At 33.9% G+C, this 23436-nt stretch overlaps 4 protein-coding genes across 4 annotated transcripts; 2 read left to right on the forward strand and 2 right to left on the reverse strand.

Moving 5' to 3' along the window:
• Positions 1-487: 487 nt before the first annotated feature.
• Positions 488-1551, forward strand: LOC129949778 (uncharacterized). Its single transcript, XM_056061424.1, has one exon. The coding sequence runs from the start codon at positions 701-703 to the stop codon at positions 1232-1234; it is 534 nt and encodes a 177-aa protein (XP_055917399.1). The 5' UTR covers positions 488-700; the 3' UTR covers positions 1235-1551.
• A 5702-nt stretch (positions 1552-7253) lies between these two features.
• On the reverse strand, positions 7254-9258 carry LOC129951097 (uncharacterized). The gene has a single exon (XM_056063109.1). It carries the CDS (start codon positions 9238-9240, stop codon positions 8227-8229), a length of 1014 nt encoding a protein of 337 aa, XP_055919084.1. The 5' UTR covers positions 9241-9258; the 3' UTR covers positions 7254-8226.
• Positions 9259-9395: 137 nt separating this feature from the next.
• On the reverse strand, positions 9396-9904 carry LOC129951098 (anaphase-promoting complex subunit 11). Its single transcript, XM_056063110.1, has one exon. It carries the CDS (start codon positions 9661-9663, stop codon positions 9406-9408), a length of 258 nt encoding a protein of 85 aa, XP_055919085.1. The 5' UTR covers positions 9664-9904; the 3' UTR covers positions 9396-9405.
• A 6085-nt stretch (positions 9905-15989) lies between these two features.
• On the forward strand, positions 15990-21401 carry LOC129951183 (sodium channel protein Nach). The gene is made up of 9 exons (XM_056063215.1): positions 15990-16422; positions 16489-16686; positions 19045-19156; positions 19222-19542; positions 19664-19782; positions 20211-20425; positions 20546-20658; positions 20715-20829; positions 21108-21401. The coding sequence occupies exons 1-9, from the start codon at positions 16301-16303 to the stop codon at positions 21221-21223; spliced, it is 1431 nt and encodes a 476-aa protein (XP_055919190.1). The 5' UTR covers positions 15990-16300; the 3' UTR covers positions 21224-21401.
• The last annotated feature ends 2035 nt before the right edge of the window (positions 21402-23436 follow it).

Genomic DNA, 23436 nt, shown 5'->3' on the forward strand with positions numbered 1-23436 from the left:
ATAAAGGATTCATCTTATTGCATCAATCTATTGCTAGAAATAAATCTGTAACATGTTCAAAAACGTTACTTATGGATTTTATTGATAGCTATAACCAGCCCTCAATATATACGAAAACTTTTCTCCATTCAGGATGAATAAAAAATTACCTAGTTCATTAAAAATTTACTAAAAATCAATTAAGTAGTAAAACTTTTTCAATGTGCAATAATATTTATTCTTCCGGTTTTGTTAATTTACAAAATTTTTCCATAGAAAACATGCCAATTTGTAGTAAAAAATAAAAATATTTTTATATAAGTGGTATTTTCTGTTTAAAAAATATATTTCAATATTATATCAAAAACGTTTGGCAAGCCTGTTCTTCATCCCCATCGCCATCATAGTCCACTTCCTTATAAACAAATACAACAAAATAAACAATTTATATTTGGAGTTCGAGGGTGGAACGTATACACTACAAGGTTACGAAAAATCAAATTTCCAAAAACCACAAACAAACAACAAAACAAGGCCAGAGGTTTCTTGCTTCCTTTGCTTTAACGATTTCACCTGTGTACTGTGAGTTTCATGGCAAACAATTATTATCATTTTCATGAAAACACTGTAAATCATTTTATTAACAACACTATCAAAATATTATTAATTTGGAAATATAAATAAGCAGAAACAGAACTTAATTAAAAGTAGTCACAATTAAATGCCAAACGCCATGGAAAAGACAAACTGCAAGAAGCCATTGCAACCGTCTGTCGGAGGGCGTAAGAAATCTGGACCGAAGTTTGAGCTCTCCGAAGAACAACAAGCTGACGTAAAGGAGGCATTTGATTTATTCGATACAAATTCCACGGGATTTATTGAGGTAAAAGAACTTAAAGTTGCCATTCGGGCCTTGGGCTTCGAGCCAAAGAAGGAGGAAATCAAACGCATGATTGCAGAAATCGATAAAGACGGTAGTGGCAAGCTGTCGTTTGCTGACTTCCTACAACTGATGACCATGAAAATGGCAGAAAAGGATACAAAGGAAGAAATTCTAAAGGCATTCCGTCTTTTCGATGATGATGACACTGGTAAGATTTCATTTAAGAACTTGAAGCGAGTCGCTCGCGAATTGGGTGAGAACCTGACAGATGAAGAGTTACGTGAAATGATCGATGAAGCCGATTTAGACAACGATGGAGAGGTCAGTCAGGAGGAGTTTCTAAGAATAATGAAGAAAACTAGTTTGTATTAATTAAGAGTATTATTCCTTATCAAATAAATAACTATCTGTCTACGTCCTTGAGAATCCTTACTACATACATATAATACAAACTACCTACAGACTTTTAAATTGTAGAAGAGCACCGACAAATTTATTTATATGCGCATTCAATGCAACACTTTTAAATTTATAAAAAAAAAAACTATTTATTTTAACAGCTATTGAAATGAGTTCTTTATTTTTAATTGAAACTAAATATTGAATTTTATATTTTCTTATTAAACTGTTTGTAATGCTTGAAAGAAATAAAAGACATAAATAAAGCTGTGTTATTGTATCAAAAAATAGGCTTGTTACTATTGTGTATAATTTCTAAATTAATGTTTTAAGTGAAAGATTGAGCTGTAAGGGTGAGCTTAAGGATCAATTGTAAAAACTTGGTCTTTGATTTTTCTTATATTATACTAAAAACTTTATCAATGCCTAAATCTTCGCTGCCTGAAGCACTAAACGCATTTGTGTATAAAAATAATTTAATTTCTTTACTTACAACATTAATTTTTTTTGTAAACTAATGTTACAAGAACTCTATAGCGACCTGATTCTTCTACATTATGTATGTTCGACCTTTTCTTAAATACGCTTCAAAGCTCTCCTTATCAAGGAGTGCAAAGGTGCTGACGTTTCCTACCAAATGTCCTTTATATTATGGGCGCTCTCAGAGGGTTTGGTTATGAGTACCCTTATAATGAAAGCAATCATTAAAAGTAGAAGGGATTAGAAAGGATATTGAGGCTGGTGAAGTATTCCACATTTATGTAGTGCGTACAAAAAAAAAGAATCTCTTTACTTGACTGAATTGTTTTAGGGGACGAAAGACAAGAATTGCAAAGGTTTTAGTTAGACAAACAATGCCTATTATTTGTAGAGCTCTTTGTTAAATTCTATCCAAGAGACTCAAGTGAGTTATTGAAGCACCTGCCCAAATATGAAAGTTTTGCTCGAGTTTCGGATGAATAAAAGCTTTATAAATAATGACCGGATCAGAAGGCGTAAATCCCTTCTTTCATCATCAGAGAATAGCTAAGACACTTATCAGCATTTTTGGCGAGTTCAAAAAATATGTTTACTTTTCGCAAGATGATCAGTGATGCTGATATCTAGAAGTGAAAGCTGTTTAGCCTCCTCGATGATAATGCCAACCATGGAATTTGGTATTGGGAGAGGGTTACCCTTTAGCGATAGTAGACAACATTGAATTCTACACGGTTTATAGTTCTCCACTTAAACAATGTTGTGAAAATCAGAATACAATAAGCTTATGTTGCGCTGCTGTTGGTTTTCCACATCAGAAAGACGAGAATGTGAATCTAAAAACGAGCGTGGATTCGAAGACTTTCCGGGCCGGAGCATTGGTTTCCATGCGCTCTACGTGACCCAGCCATCTTAGTCGTTTCACTTTTACCCTTCTGGCTAAGTCTACGTCTCTGTACAGCCCGTACAGATCATTCTATCTTCTCCTCCACTCCCCTTCGAGGCATACGGGACCGTAGATCACATGAAGAACTTTTTACTCGAAACGACACAAGTTGCTTTTATCCGCTTTTGTCATAGTCAATGCTTCTGCACCGTATAGCAGGACGGGGATGATACGGGTCTTATATAGTGACACTTTGGTCCCTTGAGAGAGGACTTTATCACTCAATTGCTTTCTTAGCCCAAGGAAACCGCGGTAAGTAAGAGTTATTCTTCGTTTGATCCCAGCGCTGGTGTTGTTTTCTGCGTTTACAGCGAACCTAGGTAGACGAAGCCTTGACTACCTCAAAGCTACGTCTGTCGATGGTGACGTTTTGTCCAAACTCAACCATTGAAATATCAAGTGCAACAAAACCATTGAAATATTACGTGCAACGATCTAATTTCTATAAATTGATGCAAGGATTGGTTCAACTAAGTCTACCTTGACACGATCCGTAGGTTCTAGGTCTCAACCAGTAACAACATCATTAAAAAAAAATCTATGTTTAATTTTGGGGAAATCAGAAAATGCAGGATTTATCATACTTAGTTATCTACATAAAGGTTCTGTTGTTTGTCTGATCTTTATAACCACATCTATATTAAACATTTGCCCAATGAACTTTTAAGACTCTTCGTCTCTTTCATTTGCCTATTCTTTGTGCATCTCATCTCTTAGCTCCCACTCGCATATTGGTTAGTGTTTGCTAGAAAATTAAATATATGCAGCTACTATCAAAAACTTCGTTCCAAGTTAGCATGACAAGCCATTCCTATAATTTTGTTATCAAGTTTGATGAACATTAAGCAAGGATGTTAAAGCGTTCTAAACTCTTAAAATTAACCTGACTGAACTTTTGCCGTTCTAACCGAATAAACGGTCTTATCACAGTCACCGTCAGGGACTATTCTTACAATGAATGCAAAAAAAGTAGAATAGCACCTTTCTTAACAAAATTATTGTCATAGAATTTGGAGTAGTACCTTACGTTTGCAATTCCGTTTCAATATCTAAGTTGCAACTGGACCTATGATCCTCTTTTTTTCAGTAGTGGTACAAATACTTTCTGTCAGTTTCAAAAAATGCACAACAAAAAGGCCGAACCGCTGTGAAAGTTTTATAATGACCCAATAAAAGCCAAATGTGAGAATATGTTTATGGTCAGTTGAGTAAAGTTTCACATACATTTTTGGTAGATGACTTGAGATGTGAAAAATATCACCTAATTTTTCTATAGACGAAGTCATGGGCTTTTTCTATCACGAATGCATAGTATGACAACTTAAAAAATTGAACATTCTTTAAGTGCCTTGGTTGGGTCAAGTTCATTAAATTACTCAAAGGAATTAGAAAACATTAGGAGTTAAACAGTACACTTAAAAAAGTGATTTTAAAAGGTTCAACTTATTTTACCGGGATGAATAAGATTTGAACATTTACGAGTCAACATTCTTGTCTTATAAGCAATTTATATAAAATATATCTAATATATAAAATTCTCCTGTCACAGTGTTAGTTGCCATACTCGTCCGAAACGGCTTAACCAATTTCAATGAAATTTTGCATATACAGTGAATCACAAAATTGGTCACGCTTATCATAAACAAAATACAAATTCTCTGCTAAGTTTTGTTAAGTGAACATTTTATAATTCCTTGATTCAGATTTCTTACAATGGGATCGAACAATAAACCAATTTAAATAACCAAAAAAAAGAAGGTTAAAGAATTTTTGAGAAAATGAATAGCACACCGGAAAATTGCAAAATTGACGCTATATCACTAGGATCAATCAGTAAAATTCGGCAAAACCTCGAAAATTTACCCTAGAAAAACAAAGCTGGGCAAAGCGAATCTTGTCTTCGGCCGAAGAACGGAAAATTGTTCGAGATTTAAGAATGAACAAATTTCAAAATGCTGTTCAAATCAAGCGAGCTTTGGACTAAGACCAAAACATTCTCATTTCATCGGAAACAGTTCGCAGGACACTAAGATCCGCTGGTTTAAGAGGAAGAGCCAAAGTAAAAAAAAAAAACACTTCTTACTAAACGACTCCAAAAATTGAGGCTGGAAATTTCAAGAAAATATTCTTCTTGGATAACGGATAACTGGGAGAGTGGTTTGGTCGGATGAGAGCAAATTTAGCCGTTTGGGCTCGAATGGAAGAGTATGGGTATGGAAAACACTAGGAGAAAAGTTACTATCTCGTCACGTTAAACCTACTCTGAAGTTCGGTGGGGGATCCGTTATGATCTGGGGATGTATGATGGCGTGAGGAGTGGGAAGTATACACAATATTCAAGGACGTATGACGTCATCTTATATTGAGATTTTGAATTGTTATTCGATTGAATCGCTGGCAAAATTCGGTGTTAAAGCTTCGGACATTGTCTTCCAGCAAGATCCGAATCATACTGCCAAGATCACTCAAAATTTGTTAACAAACCACGGCTACACAATGTTGACATGGCCATGTGTTAAAAAGGTCCATTGCAGGAGAAACTGCAAATTTAACAAAGTTCTGGCCAAAAATAAAAATAGCGTGGGAAAATTTAAGCCCAGGGATATGTAAGAATTTGGTTGACAGTATTCCCAATCGAATACAAGCGGTAATTGATGCTAGAGGGGGAATAAGAAAATATTAACTATCCAACGCTTTTGAAAAAGAAAACACTTAAAATCGATCAAGCTTTGAACATTTCTTTTTGTTTATATTTGTTATTTTGAAATAGAAAATGCAATTATTCAAGTTGATATTAAGATTTCTAATATTTGAAATAAAAAATTCATAAGAAATTTGAAGTTTTTCATTTACTTTTTAGGCTTGAAACAAAATATTTTCATTTTTCATAGAAAAGTGTGATCAATTTTGTGATACATTCGGTAGGTCTTGAATCGTGAACTTTAATACAATATTAAAGAAACGGCAGCGATTGTTGCTCGCAACGTCCCACTAATGAATGAAGAACAAAGAGCCATTTATGACCACAATTTCTTTTTGGATGCACTAGGTGGAACTGATAAAACATTCCTTATTTCGCTAATTCTTGCTAAAATACAATCAAAATGGTATCGCATTGGCTGTTGCTTCTTCTGACATTGTGGCAACTTTTTTGGATGGAGGCAGAACAGTTCACTCAGTCTTTAAAGTGCTACTAAATATTCAAAATAACCCAGACGCGGTTTGCAACATAAAAAGAACAATCATCCATGGCAACAGAGCTGAAACAGTGTAAAATTATCATCTGGGACGAATGCACTATGGTACACAAATATTCGCTTGGGGAGTTGAACAGGATATAAAAAAACAAGGACGGACTATTTTGCGGCACTCTGTTACTCCTTTAAGTTCATTTTAGACAAACACTTCCCGTTATTCCGCGTTCAACAACGTAACCTGATGAGATCAACGCGTGCTTAAAATCATCGCCACTGTAGCGTAATGCTGAAAAAGTACAACTGAAAGTTTATAAGCGTGATCAAATGCTCCAAGATGCATCCGCTGAAACATTCTCAAAACAACTGTTATATAAAAACGTCGGAAATGTAACTATAGATGAAACTGGATGCATACAATTACCGGTCAATTTCTGCACGATTATTGATTCACAAGAAATTTTCATTGACCAGATATTTGCCCATATATTCAGACAATATAGAAAATAATTAGTGACTGGCAAAGACCAATTTTAACAGCAAAAATGTGGATATCACAAATTAAATCTCAAGATACAACACTTGTTACCAGGAGACTTGGTGTACTACAAATCTATTGATAAAGTTTGTGATGCTACCGAAGCTATAAATAATCCAACTGAGTTTTGAACTCATTGGATTTAACAGACATGCCACCGCATAATTTACAACTGGAAATGTAGTACCCGTAGCTTGATGGTTAGTGCGTTGGACTCTCATGCAAGGGGTCTTGGTTTCAATCCTTGCCTGTGCCACCTAACTTTTTTCACGGGTACTGCCTCTCGCCGGGAATTGACAAATCCTCCAAGAGTAATTCTTGTTATGAAAAAATGCTTTCTCAAATTAGCGGTTCCATCTCTGGCAAAATTACTCGCACACACGAATGGTTAAGAGTTGTAAGTCACTAGGCGCTGGTTCTTCAAGGACTGTTGCGCCACCTAATTTATTTATTTATAAATGTGCCCTATAGCTCTCCCACTTAAATACCACATCCTTTTACACTTACAAAAAGTTATTTACCTCTAGCAAAATATTCTCTAGACATTATTTATATGACAAAACAAACGTTTGTCGGGTCAGTTAGTTCTTATATCAATACATTATGAATATTTTTAGCTTGATGCTAATACAACTTCAAGTAATATACGTATGTATGTGTGTTACTAGTGACCTAAGATCTATTGAATTGGACAGCTTCGATAGGAACTCTTTACTCATCTGAACTGTTTTTCTTTCCACGTTAAAATAAGACTAAAAAGTTGTACACAGAAACAGAATAGCTCGATTCTTAAAGCCCCCATCTACTTAGTGAGTATTGAAAAAAATAACACCATCATTTTGATTTTATGATATTTCGATGCAGGCAAGTCCAACGAATTACAAATACCAATCAATTGTGTTTCACCAGTTCATCTTCTAAACATACATTTTTGAATTCTTCGACCAAGTTCAAAGAATGTAGTATAGAACCGACGAACTGCTGCTCGATAGACCAGATGTTAATGCAAATTTGCGGACATCTGCCCAATCGAAGTTCACAAAATACAATTGAATTAAATATCTGAAACCTGAGTTGGACTTGTCCATAGTCAAATTCATAACACGACCCAAACGCAATCTTATTGTTGTGTATTTGGTTTTGGTTTTTGGTATTTATTTGTCATGCGATGCGATGGATCGTGAAATAAAGATGACTATTGTTTGTTTTCATTTTATTTGCCTTTAAATATTAAATAAATTTATTGTTTTTTTTTGTTTTGTTTTTAAATACTTATTATGGTAGTTTTTGTTTTTGTTTCATTATATTAATATCAATTAGCTTAAACAGTAATGAGAATTTAACAATGCTATATGCTAAAGATGTTACTTAGTGTTATTTATAATTTGATTACATTTTTATTTTAACATGATGAAGCTTTCAAAAATGTTATATAAGATTTCATAATTTTTGTATTCAACCATAATAATTAATTGGGTATAAAAACTCAACTGCATTATACCTTATTATTGTAATAATTATTATATTTGTTATTTATTTATTCAATACGTGTTAATAGGTAATTTTGAAAAGAAAATATATTCTGTAGCTCTGCAATTAAATTGCGGTTCAATTATCGTTTTTTTCTTCAAGAATTCTAACTTTTTATTATTTTTGTTTTTTTTTTTAAATAAGTAACGGAACGTTTTAAGGAGTAGGATTAATTGACAAGTGCCCAATGAAGAGGGTGATATATGTAATTATTCATTTTGAAGGAAAAGTATAATTTTTAATTGAAGTTGAGGAAAATTATTTGTTCAGCCTTTGATGATCAGACGGGTCTTTGTGGTGACTTGTTGTGTAGGAATGGCGGTGGTGGTGGAGGAGCTCGTTGTTTGCGTTGCAATATGGAAAGAATCTTAGGAATAGCACCCTTAGATGTCTTTGGGTGGGAGTTTGATGATGGTGGTACCCACTGAACGGGGTGTTTATGATTTATGTGAGTCTGATGCGGCTTTTGTGCCATTTGCTGATGCAACACAGCACCGCCAGGCGATTGCAAGCTGTGAACACTTGGAATTGGATAATGTGGAAGATCGTTATTTGAACACGTTTGCTGTGGAATATTATTCGAAATTCGGGCTCGTGAGCAAACGTTCGCTTGTTGATGGTTGTTGGTCTCAGATATTAAATGATTTTCTTCGTATGGATAATCGTATAGATTTTTCTTGGGTCGAGACTTACGCACAGCCTTTTCGGGAAAATGGTTGGCGTTCATCATTAGATGTGCCCCATCGTTTCTGGGTTTTGTCGGCATGGTATTTGGCCGATTTCCCCGGCTTCCTTGTGTTATGTGACGATTACTGCTAGAACTAGGCTCTCTCAGTGGAGCCGTCGTAATGCTCTTGAAATCATTCTCGCCTTCTGAGCCGAACGATTTCCTCGGTGATGGTGACCGAGACGATTTACTCTCTTCCAGACGAGCGCGAAAACCTTGTATCGATTCGTTCAAGGCCCACAACTGAGTGAGTAATGATAGATCCATTTGTCGTAAATTGTGCATTTCTTGCCGAAGTGTTGCTAATTGTGTGTCCATGTTGCTTTCGTTTGATGTTGTTCCTGTCGATGATACCGTTGGGGATTTGCTTGCTTCTCCGCTACTAACGGAATCAGCTGTCGATGATAAGCTACCGTATCTGTTGGGCCCATCGATGGTATCTCTTTGAGGCAAATTTCGTGCACTCGAAGAAGTACTCGGTGTGTCAACGTGATTAAGATTAGAGCCCTCTGGTAAAACAGCAGCAGCGAGGCTCTTTGGTAGAGGTGGTAAGTCAGGATAAGACATCACGGTGGCAATTTCTTATTCACTTATAGTTGTTTCAAGTATATAGTTTTTTGATCTTGATATTGTCCTTTTATTTAAGATATATTATAGTATTACTTACTGAAATAGCACACGATGTAATTAAAATATAATAATTATTAAAATAGTTTAGACATTTTTATAAATTCAGTGAATGTTGAATTTCCAAGCTTGTCGGCACATTGGACACTGCTTATTTAAGGGTTGTAAGTTGAGCCACTTTACAATGCAATGCATGTGAAAACAATGGGAACAAACACCCCAAACGAGTGGGCAATCATCGCCAGGCAGTGAACACTCTGGGCACGTACTCTCGAACGACATACGACAAATACCACAATTTTCATCATTAGCAATCCAGCGCCAAGATGCAACGCCCATCCATGATTTTATTTTAACTTTCATTGCATAAGTTTCGACAAATCCATTGAATATAATACTATGCTTGAGATGACTCTTGTTATGAAAATTGGAGTAATAGAAAATAGGTCGAACACAATTTACGTGCGCTTACAAAGATGTTCACTCACTTCTCACTTTCACGATACCGTGTTCATGTTTTAGTCAAGCAAGAACCAAAAGAAATAATCCAACCCCTATATCGCTCGCCATCGCCATTCACCATTCACCAACGCTTAAGAGGTCTGTTCGGCAAGTTGTAATTTATTAAGAATTTTCACAATCTGCTGTCAAAAACCTTACAAAAAAAAAGTTAGTTATGTGAAACTTGGTGAATTCTTCAGTTTGCCAAACAGACATATTTTAGCTGAAGTAAATAGTTGTGTTCCATGGATTGAAATTGAACCAAGGTTCCGTTGAAGGATTTGTTTAATAATATGAAATAAGGTCAGTCTATTTACTTCCCAAAACTGATAATTCTATAAGTACTGTTTTTTAAACGAAATTATTTATCAATTCTGGATTTCTATATCTCTTAATAATGAGTAATGAGAAGTATGTTCAAAGCACTGATTTTGGTGTAAAAATCAAACAAAAGTCTAAATATAAATAAGATTGTAAGTTAAACAAAATGCTCTTAAGAAACAACCTATTGATTTTGTGTGAATGTGTCTTAATTCACCATTTCTGGAGAGTAGCTTACTTTCAAACTTTCTTTTTAGAATTAAGTTTTTTAATATAGCAATGTTGAATATTTTGGTATTTTATAGTCGTTATTTTATCATGGTTTCTGTAATTTTGAGAAACATCTGGAAAACCTAAATAAGTTCATCTTTTGATTGCGTTAACTGACAAAAACTTTAAAGAAAGTTAATGCAGCCAGTCAACATGTCTATAGGAAATTTGACATTACCAATGCCAATGAGTTGTTTTGTCATTTAGCAACTCGACAAGCAAATTCTTGCTTAAATGATGTACTTTGACATATTTCCACAAATTGGAGAACTTTAGACATGCATTGATTTTATCAGCTAGCGTTGATCGTGGAATCACTGGCAATGTTTGACAAAAATCTCCTGCCAATAAAATCATTGCACCACCAAATCTGTTATTATTGCTTCGTAGATCTTTTAGGCCAGGCGCGCACATGCAATTTTTTCGAAACAAAATAGTTTGATCGTTAATTACCCAAACATCGCGCACATACACAAATAAACCAATACACAGGAAACATTTATTCACTTTTTCTATCTCATATTCACGAAACGAAATTGTTTAAAATCTGTCCTATTCTTTTGCTTATGAAAGAAAAGAGTAGATATATTGTTGGAATACAAGATTATATAAAATACATTTTTTGTTTTTTGATATCATAAGTCAATACAAATGTCTGGATATGGATTTTTACTAATTGGCACTTAATTAACTTGTAATTAAATGAATATCGAAACAAAATGCCCCCAAAATGCCTCGAGCTCTTCGATAGATATAGCGTGAATAGAAGCTCTCGAACGCATCGTAAAGCGTAACATAACCCTGAAAACAAATCTAATTTCCTACTCAGTCAGTCAGTTCGTGGATTTTAAATCGATTCAAATCGTCATCTTACCTCTCGATTACTTTCTCTAGCCCAATATCATGAGCAGGCAAAAGCCAAGATATCTTAGGCAGGCTGTGTTTAGAGGGACCTCTTCGAATGAAGATTTGCTCCGATTAGGATCATCTTAGAATCCTCCTCTTCCTGATACTGCTGCTCCTGTGGCTGCTTTTCCGTTGCAGTGTTGTTTATGTTACTCTTTATTTTAAACATTTCCTTTTGCAGTTTGGTTAATAGCATTCGACAGCGACAGCGTTGTTTCACTCTTGACATTCTAATTTATGAGAGGCAAAATTTCATTTAAAATAATGGTGACGTTTGATGAGGTCTTAGGCTTTATTCCACTTTTTAAACGATGACGCACTTCGACGAAAATAAAAACAAATTAAAAAATATGTTTTGTTTTGAGATACAAATGATAATAACCACCGCCTTTCAGTACATAAGTACATTTGACGTTTAAAAAGTAGCAAATTGAATCATGAAAACAAACCTACGAGAAGGATATATTATTCTGCGCCCTTGGAAGTATCCTACTAACATTGCCACACTTTAAAGAATCATTCGACTGAAATGCACTAATACATGCATACAAAAGAAACTATTTAGTTGCATGTGCGTGCAGTTACGTGTATCATAGTAGGATACAGACATTTTTTATGGGTTTAAGCAACTAATAAATTTTCGCAATCAATGTATGAAAGAGAAATCTAGTGGAATTGAGATGTAAGGTGGTACTCTTCCCTCAGAATTTTTTGTGAAAGGAAAACATTGACTACATTTATTTTTTTCTTTCTTGCACTTAAAGAAAATTGTCCAACGATTTAGTTGAATGTGCGCGCAGTTACCTATAATTCCTTGTGACACAAACTAAGGAATTGGTGTCAAAACACAAACTAAAAAGTTGCTCGAATGGGCGACCGAATGGTTTCTGCATGTGCGCGGACTTTCGTATAAGTCTATAGTGCTCAGATTAGAAACCAAACAGTTTCGAAACTAAAAGTTGCATGTGCACGCCTAGCCTTAAGGCTCTGTCTAAAGCTTCAAAGATTTTCTATGTGCCATCGTACATTCATCCCAAACTTTCAATTTACATTGCTGCAAAACCTTTGCAAATGCAGAGTTCTTTCAAATGTTGCAGGTTATAGTTTCATTGTTTTGCGTTAAGAGTATCAAATGCATACTTCTGTTGTTCATTCAGCATTGGAAGATTTTTTTTTTATTTTTACAGTTTTTCTCGATCCTATTCTTGGTTAGTTTGACACTAAATATCATCCCACATTAATCTTTGTACTTGATCCACAAATCAATTGGGTTTGATGGGAAGCATGTATGTACATAGATATGATTATAGAAAACAATGTTCGTATTTGATGAGCGTGCGATGATATTACAGCACGAGTTTCGGAACGCGACATTAAACTCCTCCAACGATGTATTCTGTGCTGCAACACACACTGTTTTGATAGATATGATCTTTGACGTTAGGAACACACCTACATTATTTTAGACAACAGTGAGTGCTTGTAATTTAATATGAACTTTATACAAGCAATAAAGCTCAAATTAACTACGGTTTAGTTAGAAAACATTTGTATGGGAACAGAAAGGGCTGTTTATATGGTTTTCGGGCAATTATTATTTTTCTCGCCTTAAAAACCATCCTTGAACTTCAACGAACATTTAAAAAAAAGAATTGACCAAATTGGTCAAGGCGTTGTTGAGTTATGCGCTTAACAACAAATTTTCCGATTCATTTTTATATATAGGGTATGTACATTACATGTACATTACATGGAGTTAAATAAATGATCTACAAAAAATTTTTGAAAAGTAAAGTAGTGAACTTTTAATTATATACCATTTCAAATTTTGGAAGACTTTTATTCAAATGTATCATTCACACCTGCGAATATATTTTGTCGAGTTGAATCTCATCTTTGTATATGAAATTCATAGTATTCTCATGGAGCTGTTTTTGTTACGTTCACCGTAGCCTCTAGGTGGCGTTGCAAGTTTTATATACAAAGGCAAGCCAACAAAACTGAGATAGCTAACTTTGACGTAGCCACCAGGTGCCGCCCCATAAAAACCGACGATGATAGTACTTTATGTTTCATATACATACATACAAAGATCTCATGGAAAGCGTTGCCGCTGGACTTCACGAAAGTGTAACACATTTAAAAAAAAAACGTAACAAAAGCGAAAAAAATGTAACAAATTAATAAAAATGATTTAAAACAAAGAATGCTCTTGAACTCAATTTTTATTTTTAACTGGAACATAAGTTTATATGCTGCATTGAGAGATCGAGTTTGAATTTGAAGTGAAATAGCAAGATTTCGACTAAACTGTGAAGGAGTTCGATCGAGTCGAATGAAGGTGACTTCAACCTTATTTAGGACGTAGGTGTACAAATAGGTGGGAGTGTTGTTTCAGCGCACTTCACACTGATTAAAAAAATTATAAAGTACATTTTTAAAGAAATGAAAAGTGTAACAAAAAAAAAAGTAACATAGTAATAAATACAAACAAATTAAGAAAAGTGTAACACTTTTGTTACACTTGTAACATTGTGGCAACGCTGCTCATGGCTTTTAAATTAAAAACAAATTGTTCACGATCAAAAATGTATTAAATTTGAATTGTTGCAAGCCAGTTAATGTCTTAATTTCGTAAATTTTGAAATGAGTTCGTTTGAGTTATCGAAAATGTAGAAGTGAATTTTAGCGACAAATTAATTTAACTGGTTTGTATACTGCAATCTTGATCATATTGATATATCAGATAGCGTAAAAATAAATTTCTGAAAACATTTCCAAGATCCGCGAAAGTAGTTCGAGTGATAAACAAAAATGTTTTTTTTTTTTAATATTTGAAGTTACAATCACGACAAATAGTTTTATTTCCTTTTTTGGCAGCTTGAAGCGTAAACTGCATTTTGCTTGAACAAAAATGGAAGAACTTTTGTCCTAGGAAAAATTGTGTATGAAAAGAAATTGTTTTGCTGATCGGTGTCTTAGATTTAAGTAAATAAATGTCTCTTGTCTGTAGCCAACATAACAAATATGGCCTTCCCCTACTGTAATTTTCTTCACGAAGTACAAACACAAATTTAAAATTCGATCTACAGATTCCATCTTTCGTACTTCGTTTAAAAAATATTTGATCGTCGACTATTTCTTCACATTTAATCATGTATAACTGAGTTCTAAGATTCAAGACCTCCATCTAATAAATCGAAGTTCTATTTCAAATTGAATGAAGTTATAGTTTGTCAATAAACTGAGTTTAAGATATTAGAATATTTTCAGTTTTGGCTCCAAATGTTTATAAGAGAATTCGGTTTTTGAGACGTCAACTACTCATTAAGTTACTCAGCAAATTTTTTAAAAAACTTAATCCACTATGAACAGACTAGCCTAAGATTAACATTAGAGTTGTGTTTTTGACATTTACTTGGGCTCTTCATTCAAAGAAATTACTTTGATAAGCGATATGCGTAACTCTATTTCAAGCTTCAAAAAATTACCTAGGTTGTTAAAAAAGGTGTTATACTCATAGATTAAAGACAACATACTTCTCAAAATCTAACCCAGATCAACAATTATTGGGTAAATATATATATATGGTGCAAATGCACTAAAATTTAATGGCTAGTTTATATCTTAAAACAAATAAGGTGACACAATAATCCGTAGCGACTTACAACTCCATTCCTGTCATTTCAGGGATGGAGGTGACCTACAGTTTTCATGCCAAATCCAAATGGCTAATTTCAGAAAGAACTTTTCATAACAAGAATTATTCTTGGAGGATTTGTCAATTGCTCGCAAGAGGCAGTACCCTCTAGGCGGCAAATACAGGAATTAAACACAAGACCTCCAGCATTACTATCCCTCGCAACCGTCACGTCACGGGTACTAAACAAGCTTATATCTATCTAGTTTATAAATATGTACATACTTCATAAAACACACATAACAAAAGTAATATGAAATATACCGCTAAGTTGATTTGGCTACAAATATAATAGCTAAGCCACAACCACGCCCACTTTGACGAATCGAACAGACACAATAGGCTTTGCCTCCGCTTTAGATCGTTTATATCTTAAGCCCGACCGCAACGCCCCAATCGATATTTTTTCTATTTAGGTGACGTCTTGACTGCTGACAACAATATTATCATTGCAATTTGTTTTGTTTTATTTGAGATTCTGTGTGTAGCAGCAGTGTCTTCCTTTCTGTTGTCAATTTTAAAATAAAATAAAAGAAATCAACAATTCAATTCAAAAGTGTAAGTAAACTTAAGTACACTTTCCTTTCAAGTCCCGAGGTTTGACACAACATTACGTTTTGCAAATTTTTAGTTCACGCTTTATCGTCAAGTGGTAAGAAGCCTGCCAAAAGCACAACCGACTTAACGCGTTGTTGTGGCTTAGACAAACAGATTGGTAGAATCCTGTGGCTGGATACATAGCACTCATGAGCAAAGAAAGCCGGATTGGAAAGTCCTTTCCGGTACAATTTATGGTAGAAGACATCAGGGAAGACCATGCCTCCAATGGCATCGGCCAACAACAGGGAAAGGGGGGAGAATCATTTTAACAAGGAGCGGATCGGATCGGATCCCGGTAGTAGCAGCGAAGTCTTCTTAAGAACGACGAAGTAAGTTAGTTTGTTTTATTGAGTTTGATAGCAAGGAAGGATGTTAAAGTGCTAACAACCAACAACACCTTGTCAAAAATGTTTTTTAAAAATAATATGTTTTCAAACAGAACAATGCACCTTGCCTAACACTAAAAAGCATATTGAAAACAATTTCATCTGTTAATTTTATAAACCTATTTATTTTTCCCATATTATTAGAAGTTTATTTATTTATTCAAGAGCATGAAAATGCTTTCATCGAAATCATTCGTACATATGTTTACATTAATTATGCACAAGTCTGTGTCCTATAAATACCTTTGTGTTTAAAATTTTAAAAAGTTAGTCAGTTGAAGCACAGATTATATTAAAGCTATTAATTACCGACAGTATGAGTGCAGAGAAAATTGATAATTCAAGATGGAATTCAAAATTTTTGAATCTTTTCCTTTTGAAAGGTGCAATTCATGGGTTACCTTATGTTGGTAAAGCAACGCTTACGTTAGTAGAAAGGTAGAATTTCCGTTTATTTGTTTTAACTAAAAATTCTTTTGTGATGTTTTGTTGTATTGTTTTAAGAGTTGTATGGCTGATTTTACCATTGATAGCACTTTACTGCTCAATACATTTGGCATTAGAATCATTAGATAGATTCAATACTAAAAGTACAGTTATATCTATTGAGAGGGACTATCATTATTGGAATACCACCATTCCCAGTGCAACCATTTGTCCAATGGAAAGAATAAGCTTGGAAAAGTTCAATGCGTTTTACAGGTGAGTAAGAAAGAAAAAAAGTTTTTTTTTAAATGTTTGCTTATAGTTGTTATTACTTACCAATGCAATCGAAAATAGTTAAATAGGTAAGAACAAATCCGATTTATTTTTTGCACCTTTTTAGTATTTATTATATGTATTACTAATAGTACCACTTTTGGCGAATTCTTACTTACTGTGGCGCTACAGTCCTGTGTGAACTATGGCCTCACCCAACAAACTTCTCCATCTTGCTCGGTCCCTAGCTAGATATCTCCAGTTTAGCGCTCCAAGTTGGGTGAGGTCACTTTCCACTTGTGCACGCCATCTGATCCGCGGTCTTCCTCTACTGCGCTGTCCTGTGAGTGTATATTCGAAGACTTTCCGGGCCCGGAGCATTGGTTTCCATGCGCTCTACGTAACCCAGCCATCTCAGTCGTCGGATTTTTACCCTTCTGGCTCAGTCTACGTCGCTGTACAGTCCATACAGCTTGTCACTCCGTCTTCTCCTCCACTCCCCTTCGATGCATACGGGACCGTAAATCACACGAAGATCTCTTTTGTCATAGTCCATGCTTCTGCACCGTATATCAGGACGGGATGATAAAGGTTTTATATAGAGAGGACTTTACCACTCAATTGCTTTCTTAGTCCAAAGAAACAGCGGTTAGCAAGAGTTATTCTGCGTTTGATCTCAGCGCTGGTGTTGTTTTCTGCGTTTACAGTGGAGCCTAGGTAGACTAAGTTCTTGACTACCTCAAAGTTACGTCTGTCGATGGTGACGTTTTGACCAAAACGTCGTCGGTGTTGTTAGTCCTTTCTTGACGACAGCATGTACTTTGTTTTGCCCTCATGAACCGTTAAACCCATTTTCGCCATTAGACTCACAAAAACCCCATTAACATCACGCTGAGTTCTTTCGATTATGTCAATGTCATCAGCATACGGTATAGTAATTGGACAGACTTTTGAAAGACAGTTCCTCTAGTGTTGCCGTGTGAGCTGTGCACTGTTCTCTCAAGTAATAAATATAAATTGGGTGGCACAACAGTCCGTGGAGAACTAGGGACTTACAACTCTCAACCATTCCTGTGTGCTAGTAATGTTGTCAGGAATGGAGGGGACCTACAGTTTATATGCCGAATCCGAACGACAAATTTGAGAAAGCACTTTTTCATGACAAGAATTACTCTTAGAGAATTTGTCAATTCCTCGCAAGAGGCAGTACCCGTGAAAAGACTTTAGATGGCATAGGCAGGGATCGAACCCAAGACCTTTGGCATGACAGTCTAACGCACTAACCATCATGCCACGGGTACTACAGATTTTTTTTCAAGTACGATGCTAAAAAAATCGCATGACAGCGTGTCACCTTGTCTAAAACCTTTTTTGACATCGAAAGGTTCTTTTAAGTTGTTTCCAACCTTTATGGAGCAGCGTGAATTCTCCATTGTTACATTGCATAAACGGACGAATTTGGCAGGGATGCCAAAACTAGATATGGCTCTTATGGCGAATGCTTCAGTTAAAATCCAATTGTTTATACGAAGGTGGGCTGAAAAGTTTCCAGCCTGACCGGGAAAAACGATGTTTTCCGTTTTGCTTTATTTCTCAACATAATCTCCATTAAGACCGATACATTTCTATTAAAGGTTTTCTAGGTTAGTTACACCAGTTTTAAACGTAGATTCATCAAGCTGATACTGAAATACTGATTTACAGATTTGATCGCTTTTTCATTTCCCCCAAAACTTTAACCGCCAAGCCACATCTTTTCTATCCCCAAATGGTTGTGTAAAGTATTTTGCACGAGTTCAACTGACATCTACATTCTACATACATGTCTCAGCTATCTTATTTACTCTCAACCTGCGCTCTTCCAAAACTATTTTATTTTTTCGATTATTTCTGGCCGTCCCAACCCATCAAATAGAAGTCTTTGATGATAGTTTGATTTTCCAATGTTTCTATTTTCGCGTTTTCGCGAAAACCACAGAGCCATCTTGCTAAAGTGTGCTCTTAAAGGTATACTTACATAGCAATAGGGCTAAAGCTGTCCCCACAAGTTAGTTAGGGATGGTACCTTAGAACACTGCTCTAAACGTAGACCCCTTGGTCAGGCCATACATTTTTCACTTCTTTACCTTTACTTGAAGGGACCACGATTTAAACATGAAGTCGTTTATAATAAAGTTGAATGTATATTTAATCTTGAATTTGTGTCGGTGTGTTCCTTTAGTTTTATATCCCATGTAATTTATGTGAGGCTTAAGTTCGAAGGCTTCTGAATTCATATTTTATCTAGGAAACAATCTAACTTTGTTCTTGTCCTCCCCATTATTTGTATAAAAAGTAAAATACTACAATCTATTTTTAAAGTGATACAAACATGACGGATGTAGAAAAATCTGAACTTTTTGACTTCCTTGAGTCACTGGCTAATGCATCGTATTTTAATTTTAATAATATAAAGGAATATCCCAGTATTGAGGTAAGTTTAAGAAAGTTATTTTTTCAAATACTTTGTTAAAAAATTACACATATTTTTCAAAACAGAAGCTTAATATCGATCCAATGGACTACATGGAACTTATTTACAATCTCACTGAAAACTACATTGAATTACCAATTGATAATATCAAGACCGTATCCGATTCTTTTTTTATATACTCTCAGCAAATCCTAACAGAGTGGGGAATCTGCTATTCCACAAATAATTACCTTATAGAAAAATTATCAACAACGAATCTATTATTTGGTGAAGAACCCCCTAAAAATGTTTATGAAGATACTGAAAATTTCCACAAAACACTGAGTATGAATGTATTTGATGGAGAGGCTACATTTAATTTTATGGGATTTAAAGGATCAATCGAGGTAAGACAGTTAACAGAAGCATATAAGTGTTACTTTTTAAACGCTAATCTATCTCTTAAGTTACCAATATTTATATAATTTTCTGCTAAATCTTTAATTGCATAAAACAAACATTTTTTAGATTTATGTTCATGGAGCATATGAAGTGATGAATTTCGAGAGACGGCTAGGTCCAACCCAAATACCCTTCGAAGTCACAGTTCAGGTTTATGATATTACAGCTTCGGATGATTTTGGAAAGTATGTTTAGTACAATAAATACATTATCACCCGTATTTATGAAGAAAACATAGTTAAAATTAGTAATTTCAGCTACAGTGATTAGGAAAACTACACCATGGTGTACGAATTTTCCGAACTCAAACTTAAGGCAGTTGCCTACCGTTCCATTTGAGTCTGGAATATTTGTATTTTGTTCGGGATCTGAAATAATTAATTTTAACTAAGTTTTTTTTTTTATAAATATCTGTAATTTTGTTTATAATCTTTTATGTCAGTAATATCAGAAGAAGTGCTTCGCAAATTATTTGAACGTTATCAGCATTAATTTGTTGGTTCCCTCTTTATAGTTAAAGGTTTTATTGAAACAGATTTCCGATCTAAAAACCAATGATAACAAAATCTAATAATTATGAAAAATTAACTTCCAAATTTATCGTTGAATATAGGTCAACAACAGTTGAGCAGAGAAAATGCCGATTTCCACATGAAACGAACTTAACACATTTCCCCATATACACGAGAAATCTTTGCTACCAAGAGTGTCGAATAAACTTGGCTTATAAATTATGCAAATGCATCCCTCACTTTTATCCAAACCGTGGTGCATTAAAGCCAGTGTGCCACTTTAAAGTCCTAAAAGATTGTCTCTTCCGACATGGAAGTAAGTTATCATAAAAAAAATATTATGGTAATTGTTGAAAATATATCTAAGCTTTTAGGTTCTGCTTTAAATTCTTTTTTCTTTCAATTTCGAAGTATTAATATATAATTTTTTTTTCAGGAATATTTGAAAACTTAAATGAAATAAAGAATTTATCTTTGGATATTCATTCGATCAAATGTAACTGCTTACAAAACTGCAGAAGCTCAGAAGTTCTTGAAAAGATATGGAAGGTAATGATAGTTCAATATGATTCGCATTGTTTGTTTAACCATTTAAACTTTTATAGCCTCTAACACAATCGGATGATCTTATAACAAAAAACGGAATAATTGTAATAATGAAAACGTATCCAAATATCCGTTATAGAAGACAGATCATTTTTACACTGACAGATTTATTAGGTTTGTTTAATTTGTGTATAAAAATACTATAACGTCCGTATTTTTGAGTTTCCTTAAAACCAGTTTCATGGGAAAACAAGTTTTAGATTATTTTCGAGTTTTAAGCAAGTTAAAACTCGTAATTCTATTAAATTATTATATTTTAAATACTATTTTGATTTGCTTGGCATTTAAATCAAACATTAGATAAACTTAAAACTCGAAACCATTTTAATACTAGTTTAGGGTTAAAACTACAGTTTTGAAATTTTTTTGTTACTAATGTTTATATTTTCTAGTATCTATTGGCGGTACTGCAGGATTTTTCCTTGGCTCTAGTGTTTTGAGTGTTGTGGAGATTATTTATTATTTCACATTTCGTTGGATATGGCACTGCTTGGGTTTTGAAGAATAAAAACTATAAAAGAATTAAATAAACAAATTTATATTTTGTACATTTTAACCACCTACACCTACTAGAATTGACGAAGTCACTACTTTTATTAAATTTTCCGATCAAAAATATTCAAAAGCTACATATTATGTACTTATTATAAATTATCAATAAATTAATGTTTGTATTTTACTATAAAGTCGGCATAAAGGTTATTATAATAAAGAGTAATCTTTAAATTCTGTTTTTTAATCAAACATCAGATTGATTTGAAGGGACAGGATGGCCTGGATAAAAACTATCTTTAGTTTGACAAATAATTTATGAAGGTTGTTTCGTGAATTGGTAATTAAAACTTTTTTTGTGAATATATTTTGTTAAGAGTAGAGATTTTGATCTTTTTGATGGCAAAGCTAAGAAATTTATCTGAAAATTTTATTTATTTTCTTGAAAACATCTAAAATTCTGAGATCAATGGCGGATCCAGTGGAGGCATGAATGGAGAGTATTTTTTTTAATTTCGCAAAAAATCTCCCTTGAATTCAAATCTAATCGTATTGCGTTAAAGGATATAACCCACCTTGCATTTATTATATTTTATATATGAAAATATAATTTGTATTTTATTGCTTTCAAACTTGTAGCTAAAAGTGCTACTTTTACCTGAGATCTGGACAATTCCAATCACGCCTCAAAAATTTTCAAAAATTCAACTTTTAACAAATGGAGGATCCAGGGGGATGTCATATCACCCATAAAGATCATACAGTTTAGGTTGTATAAGCGAGGATTTCATCTGCAGATTTTTTAGTAATTTAATTCACCAACAAAGCCGTTTTCTTTTTAAAAAATAAAATATTTATAATAATCTTATAGGTACCTATTCAAAATAAGAAAAACTTTAGTAATGCTTAACATTTGTTTAATAAGGTACGTTTTTAGAGAAAGAACAAATATTTGTAAGAAGAAACCTTGAATAAGATTAAACATATATGAACTATTTGGCAAGTTTTGCATTCGTGCAAAATTTCCAACTCGAGATTTTAATCAAACATAATATTACGGTGGTAGAGAAGTCGAAAAAAGTGGGTCCCGCAATTCCGTCCGGTCTGTTTTGTCTGTTTGTCCACGCTCCTACAGCCTAAACCATTGGGTCGAAAAAGTCCAAACTTGTAAGTTAAGGTTTTGAGCAGATTTGCCTTAGGCGTTTTTCTTCATTTTTTTTCAGCAACTTATGAACTAATTTCAATGATTTTTTTTTCTCAATAAGGTCTTATATTGCCTTAACAATATTTGATTATCAAAAGTAAAATTTTTTAATTGTTTGAATTTAAAAAAAAATATTGATTTTTTTTTTTCAAAATTCGATATCTCAAAAATGGATCATATATTGTATACAGGAGCAAGTTCATGCGACCCAGTCGTGTATTTTATTATTTTCTTAACACAAACTAAAGTTTCTGAAACTCGTCTTCAATTCCATCTTATTTTTTATCACAAGATAAAGAGTGTTAGGCTTTTTTAATTTTTTTTTTAAATTTAATTAACTATTTACTACAAACACTTTTAAGATCTTAATAAATTGAGAAAACTACTTTTTGAAGTGAATTTGCTTTGGATGCTATAGAACTTAGATTTAAACATGAATTCAAGAATATAAATGTCCATAAATACCGCAAAAGTGACACGTTAAACTAATGGCTAAATTAAATAAAAAAGCTTTGAGAATTTATGTGGGAATTGTGAGTGTCACACTATAGCTTCCTCCCAACTTTTTTTGTCTTACCATAGTTTGTTTGCTTTCAAGGTTTAAAGAGAGTATGTACCTTAATGCACCTATTTTCTTAAATTCAAGAAACTACCATTTTTCTCTTCCCAATGTTAAACCTTTGTTTGATCATTCTCATTTTTAGAATCTTTCTTCTAGCATCAATTCGAATGTACGAGCCAGCAGACTGAAAAAGAAGTTTCCCGGAAATTGCTTCAGAAGAAAACACGCCAAGAAAAGTCCAGACAATTCTATATATTATATTCTTTTTTGTTTTCCAAGAAAAAAATGACAATGGGCAGATTCAGACAACATAAAGGACTTCCTTTGCAGTCAATTTCAATCTTTGAACGTATATTTCGACCCAGGCAACTAGTTACTTTTTCAAGTCTCATGAATTTCAAATTTAGAACTTTACTTCACAAACCCCTACCTTAGGTTCATAGTACTAGCAAAAACTATTAAA

This window comes from Eupeodes corollae, chromosome 3 (assembly GCF_945859685.1).
Source record: "Eupeodes corollae chromosome 3, idEupCoro1.1, whole genome shotgun sequence".
NCBI classification, from domain to species: Eukaryota; Metazoa; Arthropoda; class Insecta; order Diptera; family Syrphidae; genus Eupeodes; species Eupeodes corollae.

Coding starts and splice junctions, on each gene's coding strand:
- LOC129951183 (XM_056063215.1), top strand. CDS start 16,301: ATGAGTGCAGAGAAAATTGATAATTCAAGATGGAATTCAAAATTTTTG. Junction 16,687..19,044: donor AAGTTCAATGCGTTTTACAG/GTGAGTAAGAAA, acceptor CTATTTTTAAAG/TGATACAAACATGACGGATG. Junction 20,830..21,107: donor TACACTGACAGATTTATTAG/GTTTGTTTAATT, acceptor TATATTTTCTAG/TATCTATTGGCGGTACTGCA.
- LOC129949778 (XM_056061424.1), top strand. CDS start 701: ATGCCAAACGCCATGGAAAAGACAAACTGCAAGAAGCCATTGCAACCG.
- LOC129951098 (XM_056063110.1), bottom strand. CDS start 9,663: ATGAAAGTTAAAATAAAATCATGGATGGGCGTTGCATCTTGGCGCTGG.
- LOC129951097 (XM_056063109.1), bottom strand. CDS start 9,240: ATGTCTTATCCTGACTTACCACCTCTACCAAAGAGCCTCGCTGCTGCT.